This window comes from Montipora capricornis, chromosome 12 (genome assembly GCF_036669925.1).
Source record: "Montipora capricornis isolate CH-2021 chromosome 12, ASM3666992v2, whole genome shotgun sequence".
Taxonomy (NCBI): Eukaryota; Metazoa; Cnidaria; class Anthozoa; order Scleractinia; family Acroporidae; genus Montipora; species Montipora capricornis.
The window spans coordinates 30,515,955-30,534,937 of NC_090894.1; the positions used below are offsets into that span (position 1 = coordinate 30,515,955).

At 39.6% G+C, this 18,983-nt stretch overlaps 1 protein-coding gene across 1 annotated transcript in view; it reads right to left on the bottom strand.

Moving 5' to 3' along the window:
• Positions 1 to 704: 704 nt before the first annotated feature.
• LOC138026175 (serine palmitoyltransferase 2-like) overlaps positions 705 to 18,983 on the bottom strand; it is a 38,349-nt gene continuing 20,070 nt past the window's right edge. Inside the window, exons 4-11 of the mRNA XM_068873393.1 lie at positions 18,967 to 18,983; positions 14,252 to 14,357; positions 12,828 to 13,047; positions 11,179 to 11,305; positions 10,923 to 10,959; positions 8,740 to 8,838; positions 7,931 to 8,063; positions 705 to 1,145 (exon numbers count right to left, since the gene is read on the bottom strand). The exon at positions 18,967 to 18,983 is cut by the window's right edge and continues 202 nt beyond it. Coding sequence (XP_068729494.1) covers positions 1,071 to 1,145; positions 7,931 to 8,063; positions 8,740 to 8,838; positions 10,923 to 10,959; positions 11,179 to 11,305; positions 12,828 to 13,047; positions 14,252 to 14,357; positions 18,967 to 18,983 — 814 coding nt within the window. The 3' untranslated portion in view covers positions 705 to 1,070. The remainder of the gene's footprint in view (positions 1,146 to 7,930; positions 8,064 to 8,739; positions 8,839 to 10,922; positions 10,960 to 11,178; positions 11,306 to 12,827; positions 13,048 to 14,251; positions 14,358 to 18,966) is intronic.

Consider the following 18,983-nt stretch of genomic DNA (forward strand, 5'->3'; position numbering starts at 1 on the left):
TCCCAGGTGCAGAGAACGCGACTAGCAGTTGAGCATCTACAATTTGAAGATATTCCTTACGTTTGTGCAGTTGGAGTTGTAGATAGATTTTCGACGCCTCAGAGTGAACCATTGCTTGAATGGATTAGAAAAATGTTGCTTTCTGCATGGCCTTTGTTTTATAGAATCTACGTTTCGCATTAGAAATGAGCTTTGCAACCTGTGTGCGTATTTATACAAAGGATCTTTGTCTTCGTGTATCTTTTCCTTAATGTGAGGCGTCATCCATTCGTTGTCAGTTGGGTGCATGCGCAGTGACATGCCCCAGGGGAGTGCAACTGCGAAGTTATAGTACCGTATAAAACAACAGTTATAGTGTAGCAAGATGCGCTCATTGTTGTGACATAATAGGTTACCACAGCAACGGGAATGCCATCTGAAAACACGCTATATTTTGTTTTTAGAGTGCTACTATGACCAAAATATCAATTTTTATTTTTCTTTGGATTTCAAAACTTTGTTGCTAAACAGTAAGTGACCCAAGTTTTAAGCCTTTGATTTTTTGTCAACAGTTAACTTTTAACTAAACATGCGAATAACTGTTGCTATGGCAGCCTATTATGTCCAAATTTGGAGTGCAAATATTATTAATCCGATTTTTATAGCCGATACTAATGGAGAAAAAAAGACAAATGTAAACAACATCGAACAAAAGATAATATGCCTTTTGAGAAATACATCTTTTAATTAAGCTCTTTCGCAAAGGTAAGTATATTTTTCTCGAAACAAGGTTCAAACTAATAGGTTATTAACATAAAATTGTTTCATGACGCAACCCCTCAGCAATACAAATAAATGAAAGGACGGACACCGAACACTTCTCTACACTGTACCAAAACTGAACTAAAAAATTACATTAGTTTTTGTAAAAGAAAAACCATCGAATCATTATAGAGTCCTACCTAATTGCACGCATTGCGTGCCCCCTTTTTTATTTTACTCGATTTCCCCGATTCTCCCAAAATTCATATGCTTCTAAGCATAATAGGCTTAGCTTAGTAGCGTTAACCTTTTTGTGGTTGTTCTCGAATCTAAAGTTCTTTTCTATGTTGTTTTCCGAACTTTGCGAACACAAGGTCTCCTATTTCATCCATCGCATCTAGAACCTACAGAAAATTTAATAAGATAAAAAAAGTTAGACCCTATCCAGTTACGTGTAAGAGTTAAATATTCTGAGCCGAGCTGAATACGTTCCAGATACGACATACGGTCACCCACAATCTGTAATCTGTTGGAGAAATCTTTAATTATTTTGCTAATAGAGGGAATTGTGCGATACATCGTTATCTTCGTATTCGTTAACAAGAGGATTTGAGGTAAGAGACTTAACAAATGATAATATTATTAAATTTTCAACCTCGGTTAATGATTTCTCGTGCTCTGATTAGTTCGCTTAATCTCGGTATCCGCTCATATACCTTAGTTTGACCTTATATAGCAATTGATTGCGCTAAGCGTCGCTAAGCTAAATTTCTCTTTGAATAAAGGAAAAAAAAACCTTACGGAAAGTTTGGATCAATTCCGACGATTAGAAGTACGCGAAAAGGCACAACATCCCATCTTCATCAAGTTTTTTCGATTTCTTTCGGATTTTCTTGATTTTTTCGCTCGGATTTCGTACTTCCAAACTTTTGGAGTTTAAGGAATTTAATAAAACAATTATTCTATTTTCGCTTGGATATGACACTGGTTATAGCCAACTCGGCGCTACGCGTCTTGTTGGCTATTTACCATTTCATATCCAACGCGCGTTCATAGAATAATTGTTAATTATTTGAAATTTATTTTTAGACTGTTCTGTTGTTCCCATGACCGCTCGATCCACTTTCGCTCTAACTGACCAATAAGATGTTGTCACAGAGTTATTAGATTTCAAATAATTTTCATCGGAATAGGGCCACATGTGAAGGATTTGCTCTCTCGTCCCATATTCTCTTGGTTTTAACTTTAGCGATTATCAAAAGCTGAAACAATAATGGGGCCATATATTCTGCTTAAAGTGCACCTAAACTCAAATATTTTTCGTCCACAAATTAATCTCCCCTCCAAAAGCAAACCTGTGTTACAAGGGTGTGCAGGGATGGCGTAGTGGTGAGAGCCCTCGCCTCCCACCAACGTTGCCTAGGTTCGATTCCGCCTACTCGGGGTTATATGTGGGTTGAGTAGATAGGTTCTTTGCTTCGAGAGGTTTTTTCCCGGGTACTCCGGTTTTCCCCTCTCCTCAAAAACAAAATTTTGACTTGATTTGAGTTAATTGTTGATTTCAGTTTACAGTGTCCCCAATTAGTTCTCCAGCTCTACAACGACTAGACCCTTAAATAAAGTTCCTTTCCTTACCTGATTCTTACCTCAAAATTTCGCTTTTTATCTGCCGGGCAAGACGCGCAGTTTTTAAAGTCAAAACTAGTGGAAATTTAGACCCACGACCGTGATGTGAGAGTCGTGGGTCTATTGTCAATTTTATGTCACAAACTGCTTTGAAATGCAAAATTTCTCATAAAACAGGAATGCACAGCAGTTTGTGACGTAAAATCAAGAATAGATCCATGCCTCTCACATCACGGTCGTGGGTTTAAATTACTACTAATTCTGCCAAGTTTATTTGGCTTGCACGGCACAAAAAAAAGCGAAATTCTGAGTAACAATGTGACATGATTGCTTTGGATGGGGAGATTTACATTAGGAACGATGCACATTAAGGTCACAAGTTTTACAAGCAACATTACGGAATAGAAGTTGCCCAATGAGCAAAGAAGCAGTGACTGAGCTTTCGACAACCTTGTCAAGTAGGCCGTGCGCATGCGGACTGAAACCTCATACTGGTGCAGTGAATTAGCAGTTGGCGCACTTTAATTACAAATAGGAAATCTTTGCTGACGTCATTGTTTACATTTTGTTACCGCTGACATACGGGTTTGCACACAGAAGGAGTTATGGTATTTACAAATTGACTTCAAAAGGGAAGCACTTGCAGGAGCCCATCTGGAGCGTGCAACTTCCATACAGCGTCTGTGAAACGGCGTTTTCACGAGTAGGTTTATTTTTAAACTAGCTCTTCCCGCGAATTAGGTCAAAAAACAAAGGCAGTTCCGGTTCGGTGACCCTATGACGCCAGCTTAATTTCTTGTAATTGGTCATCGGGCTCCTGTGGGAGTTTCATTCGCGAGAAATTCAATCTAAAAATAAATAGGTCTGTGAAAACGCCGTTAGACGAACACAGTAGAGTTGTAGGCTCCGGGTCATGGGTTCCTGGCACTTGTTAAATGTTTAATTTTAAGCCTTTTAGCTTTGATAACGAGCCAGTTATTAGCCATCAAATACTGATAAATGCTTGGTAGGCAAAGCAGCTAATGTTCTCATACATTCTTCGTAGAATTTCCATCGCCAACTATTCCGGTCACGACAATTCAGCGCGACTTACGTGAAATGACTTTTTCCGCTGTTCTTCTTCTTGTATCAGCGGGCTCATATCGCTGCGACGCGAGGTACGGAATATGTTTTTTATATCTACTAAAGTTTGGCCCATACCAAAACCGCTGAGAAAAATAACTTGCTTCGAAGAATGAAGTTCACAAAATTAGCTTTCAAACGATGGTTTTTGCGAGAAATTTGGACAAAAGACAGCCAAGATATCGTTATTCGAAAACAAGGGATTTTACAGTTTTAACGTGGACTTTGGTTTATCGGTTTTTTGCGTTCTTTGAAAGGGAAAAAGGACGGATCAAACATTTCGCTGCTGACTTCATATTTTGGGTTAGGGTCAAGAACAGAGTCAACTATGGGTCTCCACTCCGGCAAGTGAAGAACCAAGCACAGGAACACTGGTATCTGTCTTTAATTCCAGGGATTTTCGTATATTTGCCAGCTTTTGTAAGGCTTAAAGGGGTCGCTCACCTCAAAACAAAGCATAGGAAAAATGAAGGGTCTTTTTTTGGCCTGAAGTTATATTTTTTACAGCAGAACACAGACAACAGTCGTTATAATGGCATCCCGTTCCGGCAAATGTTCCATCTGCAAGTTTTAGTGCACTTTTTCGAAATATTTAAAACCTCTCCATACATTTCTTTGTAAAATTTGACGCCATTTCGAGAATTAGATTTCTAAGAAACCGCTTACGTTACGCGGGCGCATAGCCGAAATAGTTGGCGATGCGAATTTTCAAGGCATGATATTTTATTATTATTATTATTATTTGATATTTATTATTATGATATGATATTTTATTATTTATGCACGGTAAAATCATCAGCTAAGATTACAAACAATGCTAAAATCTAAATTACAAAAGGTAAAATTTTAAAATGATTACAATAAAATACAATTACTATAATACTATATTAATTCTAAAGCTGCTTTCCATGAATGCCGTGCTTTATACTAAAATATGTCTTTAATCAGATTTTTGAAAAGCCCAAGAGACTCTGCTTGTCTCGCTTTGAGGGGTAAGCTATTCCAGACAGTAGCACCTCTATAGCTGAAGCTGTTTCTATAATAATTTGTCCGTGGAAACGGAACATTAAGCTTTCTTTCAGAGTCTCTTAAACTATAAACAGATTCGCGGTTTGTAAATTTAGAACATAGATATTCCGGTGCTAGCCCCTGAAGACACTTATAGACCATTGTGGCCAGCGCAATTTGTTGCTGGCTAACTAGATTTTTCCAGCCTAAAATTTTGAATAGCTCGCTAGCATTTGCATCAAAATTAGAGAAGGTCAAAACTCTGGCTGCTCTATTTTGCAGTTTTTGTAATTTGTCATGTAACGTGATACCACAGTTTCCCCAGACGACATTGCAGTAGTCAAAGTGCGGTTGAAGTAAAGCGTGATAAATAGAGCGCAATGTCGTCTGAGGAACGAGATGCCTTATACGTTTGAGGGCTCCAATTCCAGAAGCTACTTTCTTTGTCAGTTTATCGACATGGCTACTCCAGTTAAGATTATTATCAATAAGCACGCCCAGGGATTTAGCAACAGAAACTTGAGTGATAGGAGCACCATTAATCTCGGGAATTGGAGGATTTGTGAGAGCATACAACCTCTGCCTTGATCCAATCAGCATAAATTCGGTTTTTCTCATGTTCAGGGTAAGTTTGTTTGCTATCAACCACTTTTTAACATTTTCTAGATCATGGTTAAGTCTTGATTCTATGTCGCCTGTATTGTCACTCGCATATGTTAGGTGGGTGTCATCTGCGTACATCCATGGCATACAATTCGTTAGACAGTTTGGCAGATCATTGATATATAGCAAAAACAACAATGGACCCAAAATAGTCCCTTGAGGGACGCCGCAACTTAGTGAGCAAGTTTTAGAAAGTGATCCATTAATAGAACACTTTTGAGTGCGGTTGTCCAAATAGGACTTAAACCAGTTGTAAGAAATGCCATGTATGCCGTAATTATTTAATTTAGATAAAAGGATCTCGTGATTAACCGTATCAAAAGCTTTTTTTAGGTCTAGGAAAACAACAGCGTTTATTTTTCCTCGGTCAATGTTGTAAGCCCAAGTATCCGTAGCCCCAAGTAAAGCCGTAACGGTGGAATGAATAGAGCGAAAACCAGATTGGCATTTACATATTACGTTATGCTTTGTTAGGTACGCATATAATTGGTTATAAACTATTCTTTCGAACACTTTGGCTATAACCGGGATAACGGAAATTGGGCGGTAATTGTTTAGGTCATCACGTTCCCCTTGTTTGAATAGTGGAGTGACCCGTGCACACTTCCAGTCGTCTGGGAACACACCTACATTTAATGACTGATTGAAAATATAGCACAGCGGTTTGCAAATAAGATCCGCGCATTCACGAATAAGTCGAGAAGAAATTTTGTCAAGGCCGACTGCCTTTGATTTTTTCAGTTTATTCAGCAGTGAAAATACTTCATTTGTGGAGGTTGGGCGGAACTGAAACTCCTTATCCGTGCTAGTGAGATAATTCAGATAGCTGTTGCCATCTGAAGAAGGAATATCACTAGCAAGTTTCGGGCCAATGGTAGCAAAATAACGATTAAATTCGTGCGCTATTTCTGCTGGAGCTGTTACTGATTGCTCATTTACATTCAGTTGTTTCACAGACGTTTCCACGAAATTTCGGGAAGACAGCTCATTGATGATCTGCCAGGTTTTGCGGGAATCACCCTTATGCTCGTTTAGCATATTTTGATAATAAACTTGCTTCGCTAGCCTAGTCGCACTATTGACTTTGTTCCGCTGTCTTTTAAAGTGAACCCAATCATTAGGATTTTTTGATCTAATTGCTCTGAGTTTCAAAATATCTCGATCGTGCATCTGTTTTTTAAGCTCAGAAGTAATCCATGGGGAACCCCGCGCGCGAACACGAGTGGTTCTCAATGGAGCGTGCTTGTTAACAATAGCCAAAAAGGATTCCTTCCATTCATTCCACACATCATTTGGATTGGAAGAATTGTTTATGTGATCCCAATCTTGAGATGCAACATCGCTACGAAATTTATCACGGTCAAAACTTCGAAAATTCCTATAGGTTATATTAGTGTGACCCTTACTCTGTCCATTAATGGCTAATTTTCGATAGACATAGACCATGCTGTGATCGCTAATGCCAATATGACGCACACCTGAGCATAACACCTTGTCAGGACAGTTAGTAAAAATTAAATCAATCAATGTTGCAGAAGTTTCGGTTATTCTTGTTGGTTCTGTCATGAGTTGTTGAAGTCCATAAACATCCGTGATAGTTAATAATTTGCGTGTATCGCTGTCAAACTGGGATGCGGCCATATTGCAATCGATATCGATATCATTGCTGAGAGATTATCTGGTATATCGCTTTCAAATGCTCAGAAATAGCTCATTATGTAGTGCACCGTTTAAATACCCAGTACATTAATTTATTATCCAATTGTATTAGTTATTGTACAGGAAACGCACGAAACGAGTACAAATATTCCACGATCTTGTACAGTTAGTTATTTGACACTTGGGGCGTTTACCATTTGCACGGAATCCGGTTGGAATGGAATGACCGTTATGGTGCCCGAGTGTCTTGCGGCTAGAAGAAACCAATAGCAAATCAAAATGGCGGCTGCATGTGCAGCGTCGAATGGCGGGAAAAGAGGCCGAAGTGAACCGGGTCGAGAGGGAGTTTACAAATGGTACAGGATTTTTCAGGTCATTTCGGTTGGAACGAGAAAAGAGGAATACGCCTGAGGATTTCCATCTTTTTCGGAAACTTTCCGATGGAATGAGCTGTACCATTTGAACTTCCAAACGGAATTTTCGGTTTTTGTTGACAAAATGGTAAACGCTCTTGGTTATTGTACAGTAGAGAACCGGTTTGACTAGTTTAGTTGCTGACGTTTCCCCGCACGCGCAAATCTGTCACACGTTCTCGGTTGTTTACATTTCAAATGCTAAAAATTTAGTGCAAGAAAGTTGGATAATAAAAAACTTGTTGTTTGTATTTTCACTCGCCCTAGCGGGGCTCGTCAAAATACAGCACAACTCGTAAAAATACTCAGCGATACTACACACCAAAACATCTAATTAACAATTAGACCCGTGGCCCTTGAGGGCGAAGGGTCTAATTGTTTAGTATCACCCAACTAGCCGGACAGAAAAGGCAATAATAAAGTTAGCAAATGCAAGTTGAAGAAATATTTGTTTGGGAATAAAACAAAAGAAAGCATCACGCTTTTCGTTACTGGAGGACTATTACTAATAGTCCTCTAGTAGTGTAGCCAATCAAAATGCAGGATTTGCATTAGTCCACTAGCTGGGTGATACTAATAAGATATATTTATTCTCGGCTGATGGATTAGAAAACGATAGCCTTGAGCTAACGAGTCAAAAAAGTAACCACAGATTCCCCGATATATTCGATATCAAAAGGCTTTCTCAAGATGAGTACCTCGTCCAGCATTTCACGTGTGTGTGCAGCTGACAGACAGAACCTGAAGCGGAACTGAGTCAAACAGGCAACAGCGGGAAACCCAACAAGAACAGTGGCTATTTTCCTCCTGGCCAGTTCAAGGAAAAGTGCACTAAAAAGACAAATTTTCGTGAAAAAAATTGGGAGTTAACACGTTTATTACTGACTGTGACCACAGGTGAGAAGAAGTAGGCCGAACCATAAAGTTTTAAACTAAAATGCAATAAAATTAACTAGACAACACTAGATCGGGTCTAAGTTTTATCCCTCTGAATTGTGAATTCAAAACGGAGCACGAAATGAGGTCACTTTAAATACTTATCCGTTAAGTATGGAGGGTAGAGATTTCTTTTATTCATAAATGTTTTGCTATATGGTTGGGGCTTTTGTTCAGTGGTTGATCCTCACAATAAAGTTACTTCTTATTTGGCTCGTTTGTACGATTTTTATTACTCACTCGTTGTGAAGGATCCGGCGTTAACCTCACTCGTTCGCTTCGATCACTCGTTCGTTTAAGCGATCTTTCCACAATTCGTGAATAAGAATCGTACGCAGTCACCAACCATGAAGTAATCTATATTTATTTCGCAAATAAACTCAGCCTGCAAGGTATACGGTAAAGGCATAACGACTGAAAGGCTATACACAGCATTATAAAATATGCGTAAAACTTAATCACTTCTAACAATCTTTCTATCCTCAGGATAATAATTGTACTGTGATAGCCAAGTGAGTCGACATAAAATTGCCCATGTATTTACAGACAACTCAGTCTTGTTTCCACTTACCTAGACCAGGTTACGGAATAGGTAACCACAGGAATAATTGGTGACGCATCATGACCAAAAACAGTGAAACCAATTTCTTGAATCCGCCGTCTAAAATAACTGAGACAAAATCGAGGTGTTATTACAAGTGATTTCAGGGCTAAAGTTTTTAAGTGAAGCTATGATCCTCGCAGTTATCAACGCAATTTTAGCACTTGCGCAGAGAAGCCTGAAAAATTCAGGACTTCAACGGGGTTTGAACGCTATGAAGCCACTGACGTTGGGAGTCGGTCATTTACACGTTCAAATGTCCCCATGATGAATGACTCAATGAACGAAATGACGCATGAAAGGGATCGTATATTCAAATTGAGGATGTGAATGATATCAGTTGGTTAGAGCGTCGCACCGGAACCGTGAGATCACGGGCTCAAACCTCGTTAAAGTCCTAGTTTTTTAGGTTTCTCTACGCTAATACTAAACTTCAGTTCATAACTGCGAGGAGCATAGCTTCACTTGAGTTCATATCCGAAGTTCAATATATGATCCCTTTCATATATCATTTTACGATCATTTAAGCTTTTAATAACTCAACTTCTTGTGGCAGGTCATGCATTTAAATTTTTTCCAAAACGTTTTTGAAAATCAATTAATACATTTTACAGCGAACAACTTTGAAAGATTGTTTTGAGATTGGTTTTAAATGGTTCGCAATTTTCTGTCAGGTTTTTTGAAAGAATGCTTCAAAAAGGACCCCATCTTGTCCGAGTAAGGCAAAAACGAGGAGACTAAGACTAGTGACGTCAATCACTTCAAACCATCTCTTTCATCTTTTTTTTGTCAAACGCGAAGAAGCTATTTAAAAAATAAATGCAGTTTTTGTTTTCGGTATGGTGATTGTCTATAAGGGTAGCGCTGGAGAAAAGATAATAGTTTGGTCGTGCTCTCTCAAATATATCCTTTTTTTCCCCTTCTGTTGTGGAAAACGTTCAAACAAACTTGTTTCACCTTCAAATACAACTCCATACCATTTTCAAATTATGCTTTCGATTCCGTGAATCTTTTACAAATTGCGCCAGAAAAGACGAATAAAATCGAGGTCAGGGGGAATTTCCCTTTTCATTGATGAAAAAGACATGAAAGAGACAATTTTTTCGACTCTATTTTCAGTTTCTCTATAATTTTAAACTAACCTATTCCTAGCGATTCGTTTACTTATCAAACAAGTGTATTAGGACTCAACTTTCCACAAAGGTTCGCATTACCAATTAGCAAGAAAACGGATAACTGTCAAATGACTCGCTATTTGTGATCCGTTTTCATTTCTTTTGAGTCAAATGGTAACATTCATCTTTTGCGATTATTCTAGGTCCATGTAATGAAAGTTGCAAAAATCATCTCTGTGAGATACGTAATTTGAGGAGTTGCAAAGGAAGCCTGTCTGAAATAATCCAGGTTTGAACAGGATTCGAACCCATGACCACGTGATTGATCTGCACTGCTCTACCAACTGCGCTATCCAGTCAACTGGGAGCGTTATCAGGTCGCTTCCGAGGTCAAATTTTATCCTGTCAGTGATGAATGAAACGTGTTTTTTTTTTTTTTTTTTGCCAAATGCGACATTTCATACATAAGAATTGCGGAATGAACTTGAAATGATCGATGAAAGAGCGCGCACTAGACCAGTGAGCGGTGGAGTGGAAATCATCACGGACCCATAAATTCGAATCCAGTTCATCAAGCCTGTTGTGCTATTAGCATGTTCAGAGGGATTAAAAATACCATTAATTTCTCATGGTTAGATCGAAGATTGTCATTTACAGATTTAAGATTTGCGAACACAACGTTCCCGCCATTTAAAAGGATAGTCGAGTTTTAAACGCAAACTTTAAATTTCCTCCCACAATAAGCTCCTCTACAGACAATCTCCGGCCTCAAAAATGTTCTTTTGAAAAATTTAATTAAGCCGTGACGGAGGCCTGTTTTTGAAAGTTTTACTTCACATACTTACTCAATATAGCATTGGTAGCTACATACTTTTCAATCTCCAAATCGCAAGTATGCTAGTTAACCGTATTACGGTACATCTACATCTACATCTACATCTGCATCTACATCTACAATTGGTGGGTAAAATCTTTACAGATATCGCGCCAGTGGTTTCAAACGGCTGCAATCAAATTTTTGAAGTATTTTTTTCTTACTTGTTGTTTTCGGCCAAAGCTGTCAGTCTTTTTTTTCCTGAAAAATGGAGACGGAGGAAATCTATTAACGATTTAGTATATGACTTAACATAGTTGATACAACGAAGATGTACTTTCAATGCACACCCACTAATTATTTAGCGCGTCGCGTCCTTGGAAACTGGTTCAAAACCACTTTCTGCCATTAAACACAAGAAGGAGACATAGCTCGTGTTTCAGTGATTAAACAATTTCCAGCCACTATTATATAACTAACCTTCATCTGTACCATCTTCACCCATGATTATTCTCATAGATGAAATAGCTTGCATTGCAACAGGCGCTGACATGGAAGACGCATAGGCTGCACTATGGGAACAACCTCTGATATGGTCAACTATTTCCTGTGTCATGAAAACAGCATAGTGTACTGAAAGGGATGTCATATGTTAACCCCGGTTAATGAAATGAAGTGATTTATTTATCACCAGATGATGACTCGGGGATAATCGGAAAAGATCCGAGTGCTCCTTTGCAGGTGTCGAACCTACGAACTTTCGATTCCTAGTTCGGATGGTCTACCACAGGGGTACTCGGAGATACTCGCAAAAAATCCGAGTCGAACCTATGATCTTCCGAATACTAACTCCGATGGTCTACCACTGAGCTACAGGACAGACTCAGTAGTCTCTCCTGTACCTCAGTGGTAGCGCACCCAAACTAGTAACCGGAAGGTCGTGGTCGACTCCTGCTGCAAAGGAAAACTCGAATTTTTCTCCGAGTATCCCCGAATCGTCATCGATTAATAAATGTCTTGACAGCATATATGAACATGAGATTGTCAGATAACCACTACTCCCTGGTAATTTCACTTGAATCGAAGTGCATGCCACCAGTGTCAATAGCCCATTTCCGAGTTGCTACATGTCTCAGTTTCAAAGCGAGTTCTGGTACACAACTATTCAAATGGAAATGAGTTGCGTATTATTATGCAAATCAAAACCATTTCCCTTACAAGAATTGAGCACCAAGACTCACTTCGAAACCGAAACAAACAGCAATTTGGAAATGGCCCAATGTAAACACAGGAACTGTCGGAGACAGAATCCTGGATTGACAACAAAACAAAGAAAATGATAACCAAGAACCTTTATTTATATTCTGTGGCCTGTGGCTTGGAGCTTGTGTGGCTGTGTATATTTTTACAAGGTAAGGGTGATTTAAGTCTTGTGCAGCCTCCATATAACAGCCTTGTAATGAACAACCCCTTTTAGTATATGATTGCCCACTTGTGGAACCAGTTATCAGTTACCATCAAATCATTGCCATCAAATCATTGCCTGTAAAGTTTACAGAATGCCAGTGTATGAATTGTTTTTAATTATAACCTTATCTGTGTTTGTGTATATTTCCATACTTCTAGGACATGTTTCTATTTTTAATATCAGGTATAGTCTACAAAATATTTGATGCTGTTTATGTTATCTTTTTCTTGCTTTCGTCGAGCGTTTTAACACAAGGGTTTTTTCCTAGGGAGATTGTGTAAACGCTCCCTCATGGATTCGACTTCAAATAAAGTTATCATTATTATTATTATTATTATTATTATTATTATTATTATTATTATTATTATTATTATTATTATTATTATTATTAGAAAACAGGCCTCCAAACGAAGCGTGGAAGGTGAAATCTAATTGGAAGATGGCATACAGTTGGCTATTCAGTCAAAATGTGGATTTGGTTCCCAGTGACAGCACACCCAGTTAGAGCGTGCTTTAACCCAAAACGCCCTCACCCAAACACAACACCGGACCAATTGGGCCAAAGACCACCCACTGCCATTCTTAGGTATTTTTCAGTTATCCTATAAGTTAAATCACTGAAACGTAAGGTAAGATAGTAAATTCAACATTCAAAGGTCACCTGTGTTGCAGCAATGTAACCTCCCGCTCCTCCAAAGCTCTTGGTTAATGTCCCCATCATAATATCGACATCAGCAGGGTCCACCCCAAAGTAATCCGTGACCCCCCTTCCGTTTGGACCCATGGCGCCAATACTGTGTGCCTCGTCCAAATAGAGATACGCCTTGTATTTGTTTTTGAGAGCCACCACCTCAGGCAACCGTACGACGGATCCTTCCATACTAAATTTAAAAGTGCAAACCGTAAGTACATCACCTATACCGCTTCACACTTTGACTTCGATTTTTGATGATAGGTCTGGTTATGATGAGTGACAGATCGAGGTGATATAGACCTTATTCATAAATGACGGTCAATTTATAATTCTTTTGTCCAAGCGCAAATTAGCCTACCAAGTCTTGATACCATGGCCATACAGTGAATTAAAAAGAATTTTTGCTCTAAAATGAGGCTTGGTAGGCTAATTTGCACATTAGCAAAAGAATAATAAAACAGGCGTCATTTATGAATAAGGTCTTTATGACAATTGTCTTCAAATAATCATTAATTTTAAGACATAACTTTTTATCCCACCAGAACTCCTATAACCATCTCACAATGCTATGACAGGAGACAAAGTTTAAAGCTAAAGGTTTGAGCAGACTCGAAGAAATGTAACCAAAGCAAGAACCTATATTTCTCATCTTTTACATTACTTCTGATGAGAAAATTAGAAATGTTGGATAAATCGCAGCCAGATAATCAGCCTTGCATCATTTTGAATTCTTCTCAGCAAATCTGTTGTCCAGATCCATCAAGATTGGGTCCGTTAGCCTTGTTTAGTTTGCCCTTTTCCCATAGAAAGTTTTTTGCATCTGCATAGCTTGTGATCAATTTTCTTTATTCGTGAGTTTCGGGATGTCTCGCGCGGTGAGCATCCAAGCTCTCTCCTTTGCCGGGTGGCTGCGTAAGGGTTTCTTCTCTTTTAAATTCGTTTTAGCAGGTGATCAACTGGCAATCTTTGCGATGCGTTCACCACTCTTTCTAACGTTAAAGGCGTGGTTACACAATGCAATTTTCCGTGCAACGTGTCTCGCAAGGCCATGGCGAGACAAGTTGCACAAAACATTGTCCCAAGTAACATACTTTGCAAGGGCCAAACACGTCGCGAGACAAGTAGCAGAAACCGTTGTGGAAAAAAGTTATAGTTTTCGCAACGCTTTACCCAACGTTGCAAAGACATTGCGTGGTGTAACATCTGTCCTGCAAGTTGTGTCCCAAAGGTTTGAGGCACCAGCCAATGAAACATGTTCGTTTAACGTCATGTGATCACCAAAAAAGAGGTTGCAAGAAACATTGCTTAGTGTAACCGGCAACGTTAAGATAAAGTTTTTTTCTTCTTTATATGTATCCAACGGAACAGTTTCAATATTAAGTTTCTTTTACCTGTAAACGCCCTCAACTATGACAAGTATTTTTCCCCAGGGTCTGTGAGTGCGAGGATTTCCCTGCACAACTGATTCCCGAAGGACGTTTTCAAGACTCGCCATATCTGAAACATAATTTTTGATCCTTAATTCGTGGACCTAAAGCCGGTAATACACGGTTCAACATTTGTTTATCAACAAAATGTTGCAGCTGTTGTTCAACAAATGTTGAGCAGTGTGTCATGCAATGTTTAATGTTGAAATATGCCATTCAACACGTTGAACGTTGTTGAACGATGTTGAACGAAAATAGAGATCAGCTCTATTCCGTTCAACACGTCTGTGCAACATGGTTCAACATTTGTTGAGCAACAAATGTTGCAGGGTGTTGAACCGTGTGTCATCGGCTCAAAACACATCACACCTCGAGAACTCACGACAAGTGCGCTGAAACTTGAAGATCTCTAAAAATACACGTACTGACGCATACTAGAACAAATTAAAACCCTAAAATAAGTCTCTTTAAAGCCAAGAAAGTAAAAAAAGAAAATGAATGGTAAGATCTACAGACATCAATAACAATAGAGAAAGGTACGACTTCTGGTGAACGAACAAAAGAAGCTAATGAGAGATCTTTTGTTTTCGTCCACCAACATGGTGGCAATGGCGTGTACTCTCTTGCTCTTACCAAACCAACAGCAAAACATTTTCCATTTGCCTGTTCGTTTTACGACTTACATGCATTTGCACGCGTCCAAATTATATTGACTGCACAGCACAACGATATTTTTAATGATCCCATTCTCGGTTTTTCAAGTGATGTCATAGCGGCCGTGTTTTACGGTATCCTCAAATGAAGAGGGTAGACTTTCATATACCGGATTAAAATGGCGGAGGACAAAAGACCATTGTTATTCCGATACTTACTTACTTATCCTCATCGGGCCCATGAGGACTCTTAAGGCCGGTGTTATTCCGATAATCCTTGCTAATTAGGTATTGTTATGTTGGCTTTATTCTTTTGTTTTATGGACATTACACTAACCCGGGTACCAGACGGTTTTTTTTTTTCTTTGGCGTGAATCTCTATGAGCGGCGAAGCCGCGATACCGAACCCCGAAGCCGTCGTGGTGAGGGGAAAAAACCCACTGGTCACGGCGGTTGAGAATCTCACCTCCATGATTTGTGATTATGAACACGGTCGCTGATTGGTGTTCGTAGTCAGTGCCAGTCTTTTTCCGAATAAAAACAATCTAACACTCAATTTCACTGGTTGAACGGCGATAGTGAACCCCAGTGGGCCACAAAACCGGTTTTGAGCGCAAGGAGTGCTACGAATACAGAACTGCCGGCCGACGGAAGGATGTGAATTCGAGCAAGCTATTATATTAGAGGTTTGCACAGTATATAATTAAAATACACAGTAAAATATGGATTTTCGGAGATTTTAGAATTGAAACCTGTTCTGGAATTTCATCAAGCGTGGGGATGTGTTTGCTGTCCTGCCAACTAGACGCGGCCAATCATTGATATTTCAACTTGTGACGAGAGTTTGTTCGTATTTGCATGATCGTGGTTTCAGTTATCCAAAAAATGCCATCGTAGTCGTTATTTGTTTCTTGATCGATTCGAATATCCTAGAGCTGAAAGAAATCTGAAAGGCTAACTCCAAAATGAAACGAGGAATATGAAAATGGGGACGGGGAACGAGGTACCGGAGACGGGAAAGAGGAATGGGGAATCTCTATAATAGGGAATCTCTAAAAGGGGGAATTACTAAATGGGGAATCTCTAAAATGGGTATCTTTAAATAGGAGGAATCTCTAGAATGGGGAATCTCTATATGGGTGGAATCTTTAAAAGGGGGAATAGCTATAAGGGGGATTCTCTAAAAGGGAGACTCTCTAAAATAGGGAATCTCTAAAAGGGAGAATTACTAAAATAGGGAATCTCTAAAAGAGGGAATCTCTAAAATCTTTTCAACTCCATAGAAAGTGTTACAGTCGTCAATCACCGGGCACTAAATGAATGGCTTTCAGGTAGCGCTGCGTCAAAACATTATGAAATCTATCAGCAACTGGCAACTTCTTACTGCAAACGCAAGCCCTACATACAGTATATTTATTTAATATATGTATCCATGAAACGACGCAGCAGTGAAGGTTGTGATCAAGCCTTAGACCTTAGCGATCGGCTCGCTTGACCTTCTTTCTCCACCGCTAGCCATGTAATGAAAGAGGGGGCTCTGCGGAGGACAAAGTGTTCACAGGCCAACAACAATGGCAATTTCGCTTCATATTCTAAGCAATTCAGTGTCGACAAAATAACATATTTGTTAGGTTATTGAAGGAAGTAGCGTCCCTTAACGTTTCAATAGATTCGTATTAGTCGGCCTTTGCGAGCTAACAGATCGATCTTTCAAATTAGCAAGTTATAATTATTTGCAATGAATAGCACTCCCCTTTATTGCGGTGTTAAACTAGCCGATTTTTACACCCACGATCCGCAAGGCATCCTATGGAGTACAATAAAAAATAATTAAATTGGCTGTCTGCAAATAGAATTGTGGCAATTGGGCCAATTCACGCAACAGTGTTTAATTAAATTCAGTAGTGATGCGATTATGCAGAATCCAAAGCATCCTCGTTTTTCATATAGTTAACTTATCGAGTCATTTCCTTAATACTCTTAATTGTGTGGTACTCACTTTGATGGATACCTCACCGTTCACTCGCACACAAACACATAATGGGGAAATTTGAGCAGTGCATGACGAAAAGCATGAAAAACCAATTAAAGAAATGCTAAATTCTCCCAATGATGTTAGAGATGGCGGGAAAACCATGGAAAATATATTTTCGCGACAGGCAATGTTTTGTCTTTTCTCAGCCGAGTTGATGTGAAGTCAACATGGCTGAGTTTTCCTTAGCATTTGCCAGTAAAAGGAAAAAGCTTGACGGATTTGCTGGTTGGCCGATTTCGGTGGCAAGCTTCCAAAAGACCTAGTCGGCCAAGAAGTGATAGGTCAACGGACCTTTGGAGCCGTGTTTTTAACCAAGTATCACGCTGAAGGCCTGGGAAAACACGCAGAAAATGTTATTGTGAAAAAAAAATTAAGTACAGCTCAGGCCCCAGTTGTTCAAACGATGAATTAAATGAATTAGGCTATCTTCGCTCCAAATAGAGAGCATAGGGCGTCAACCATGGACCTCCACCTGACTCTATTTTTGGCAGTTCTCTTTGCCTCTAACCAAAGTGATATTCTTCTTGGCGAGCTCATCTTGCACAATCCGCCTCCACGATTGCCTTGGGCAGCCTCTTCTTCTGAACCACTGAGGATTCCACTCGAGGGCGGAACTGGTGATGTTATTCTCAGGCTTCCGTAACGTATGCCCGATCCATTTCCACTTTCTTCTCTTGATGCTTTATTCTATACGACTCTGATGTGTCCTTCCCCGTAGTTTTTCGTTTGAAATGACCTCTGGCCAACGGATATTCAGGCTCTTCCTTTGACACTTGTTGATAAATGTCTGCAGTTTCTTGATCAGTAGTTTCGTCGATCTCCAGGTTTCTCCATACAATAGAGTGGACTTCACGTTCGTGTTGAAAATCCTGAGCTTTGTGTGCAATCTAACACATTTTTCCTTCCACACAGGCATAGGCATCGAGAATGTCGATTGCGCTTTCCTTACCCTGGCTGTTACGTCCTCGTCAGTTCCGCCAGTTTCATTGATGATGCTTCCCAAATAAGTGAACTCGGACACTCTTTCAACATCTTCCCCATGACGTTTTAATGGTTCTTGTTGCTTCACGCCAATTCGCATCTCCTTTGCTTTCTGGATGTTGATTTTGAGCACTACCTGACCACCAGTCTCTTGTAATCTTTCTCCTTTCACTTTCATATCAGCCAGTCGATGTGTTAGTAAGTAAAAATTGTCAGCATAGTCCAAGTCCTCCAGGCGTTGGGTCAGTGACCACTCGAGTCCTAAATGTTTACCCTCGTATGCGTTTCAGTTAAGTACCACGAGGAACAGCAACGGCGAAAGAAGGCATCCCTGTCTCACACCGGTCTTGACCTCGATGGGCTCGGTCATAGTTCCTCCATGAAGCACTTGGCAAGTAAAGCCCTGGTACTGAACCTTAAGCATGTTGATGATTTTATTAAGTATACTGTAGTGACGAAGAATCCTCTACATAGCCTCCCTATCCTGAGAATCAAAGGCTTTCTCGAAATCCACGAATAACAAGTACAGGGGGGATGACCACTCGATTGTTTGTTCTACATTAATCCTTTAGTTAGTGTGGTAATTTGATCGATGCAAGAACGATGGATAGCGCCGGCTATCCACCGGATAAATCGCTAACCAGGGGATAGCGCAATTGGTTTCGCTTTAAAATTTACTTATCCACTAGATAGTGATTTATCGAGTGGATAGCGCTATCCATCGTTTGAACAACTGGGGCCAGGACTTTTACGGTAACGTTCATCACGGAAGCCAATATTTTAATAGCCGTCATTTCATAGCCTTGATTTCTGTGCGTAAAACGGATGCTTGTCATTAAAATCAACAGATCAGATTTCGCTTAATTTTCCCGGTCTCAGAGATTCCCCATTTTAGAAATTTTCCCTTTTTAGAGATTCCCAGTTTTAGAGATTCCCCCTTTTAGAGATTCCCCATTTTTGGAGATTCGTTGTCAAGGCTAATGTATGCTTCCAGCAGTTATATTACTCACTGTTATGTTTGAAGACT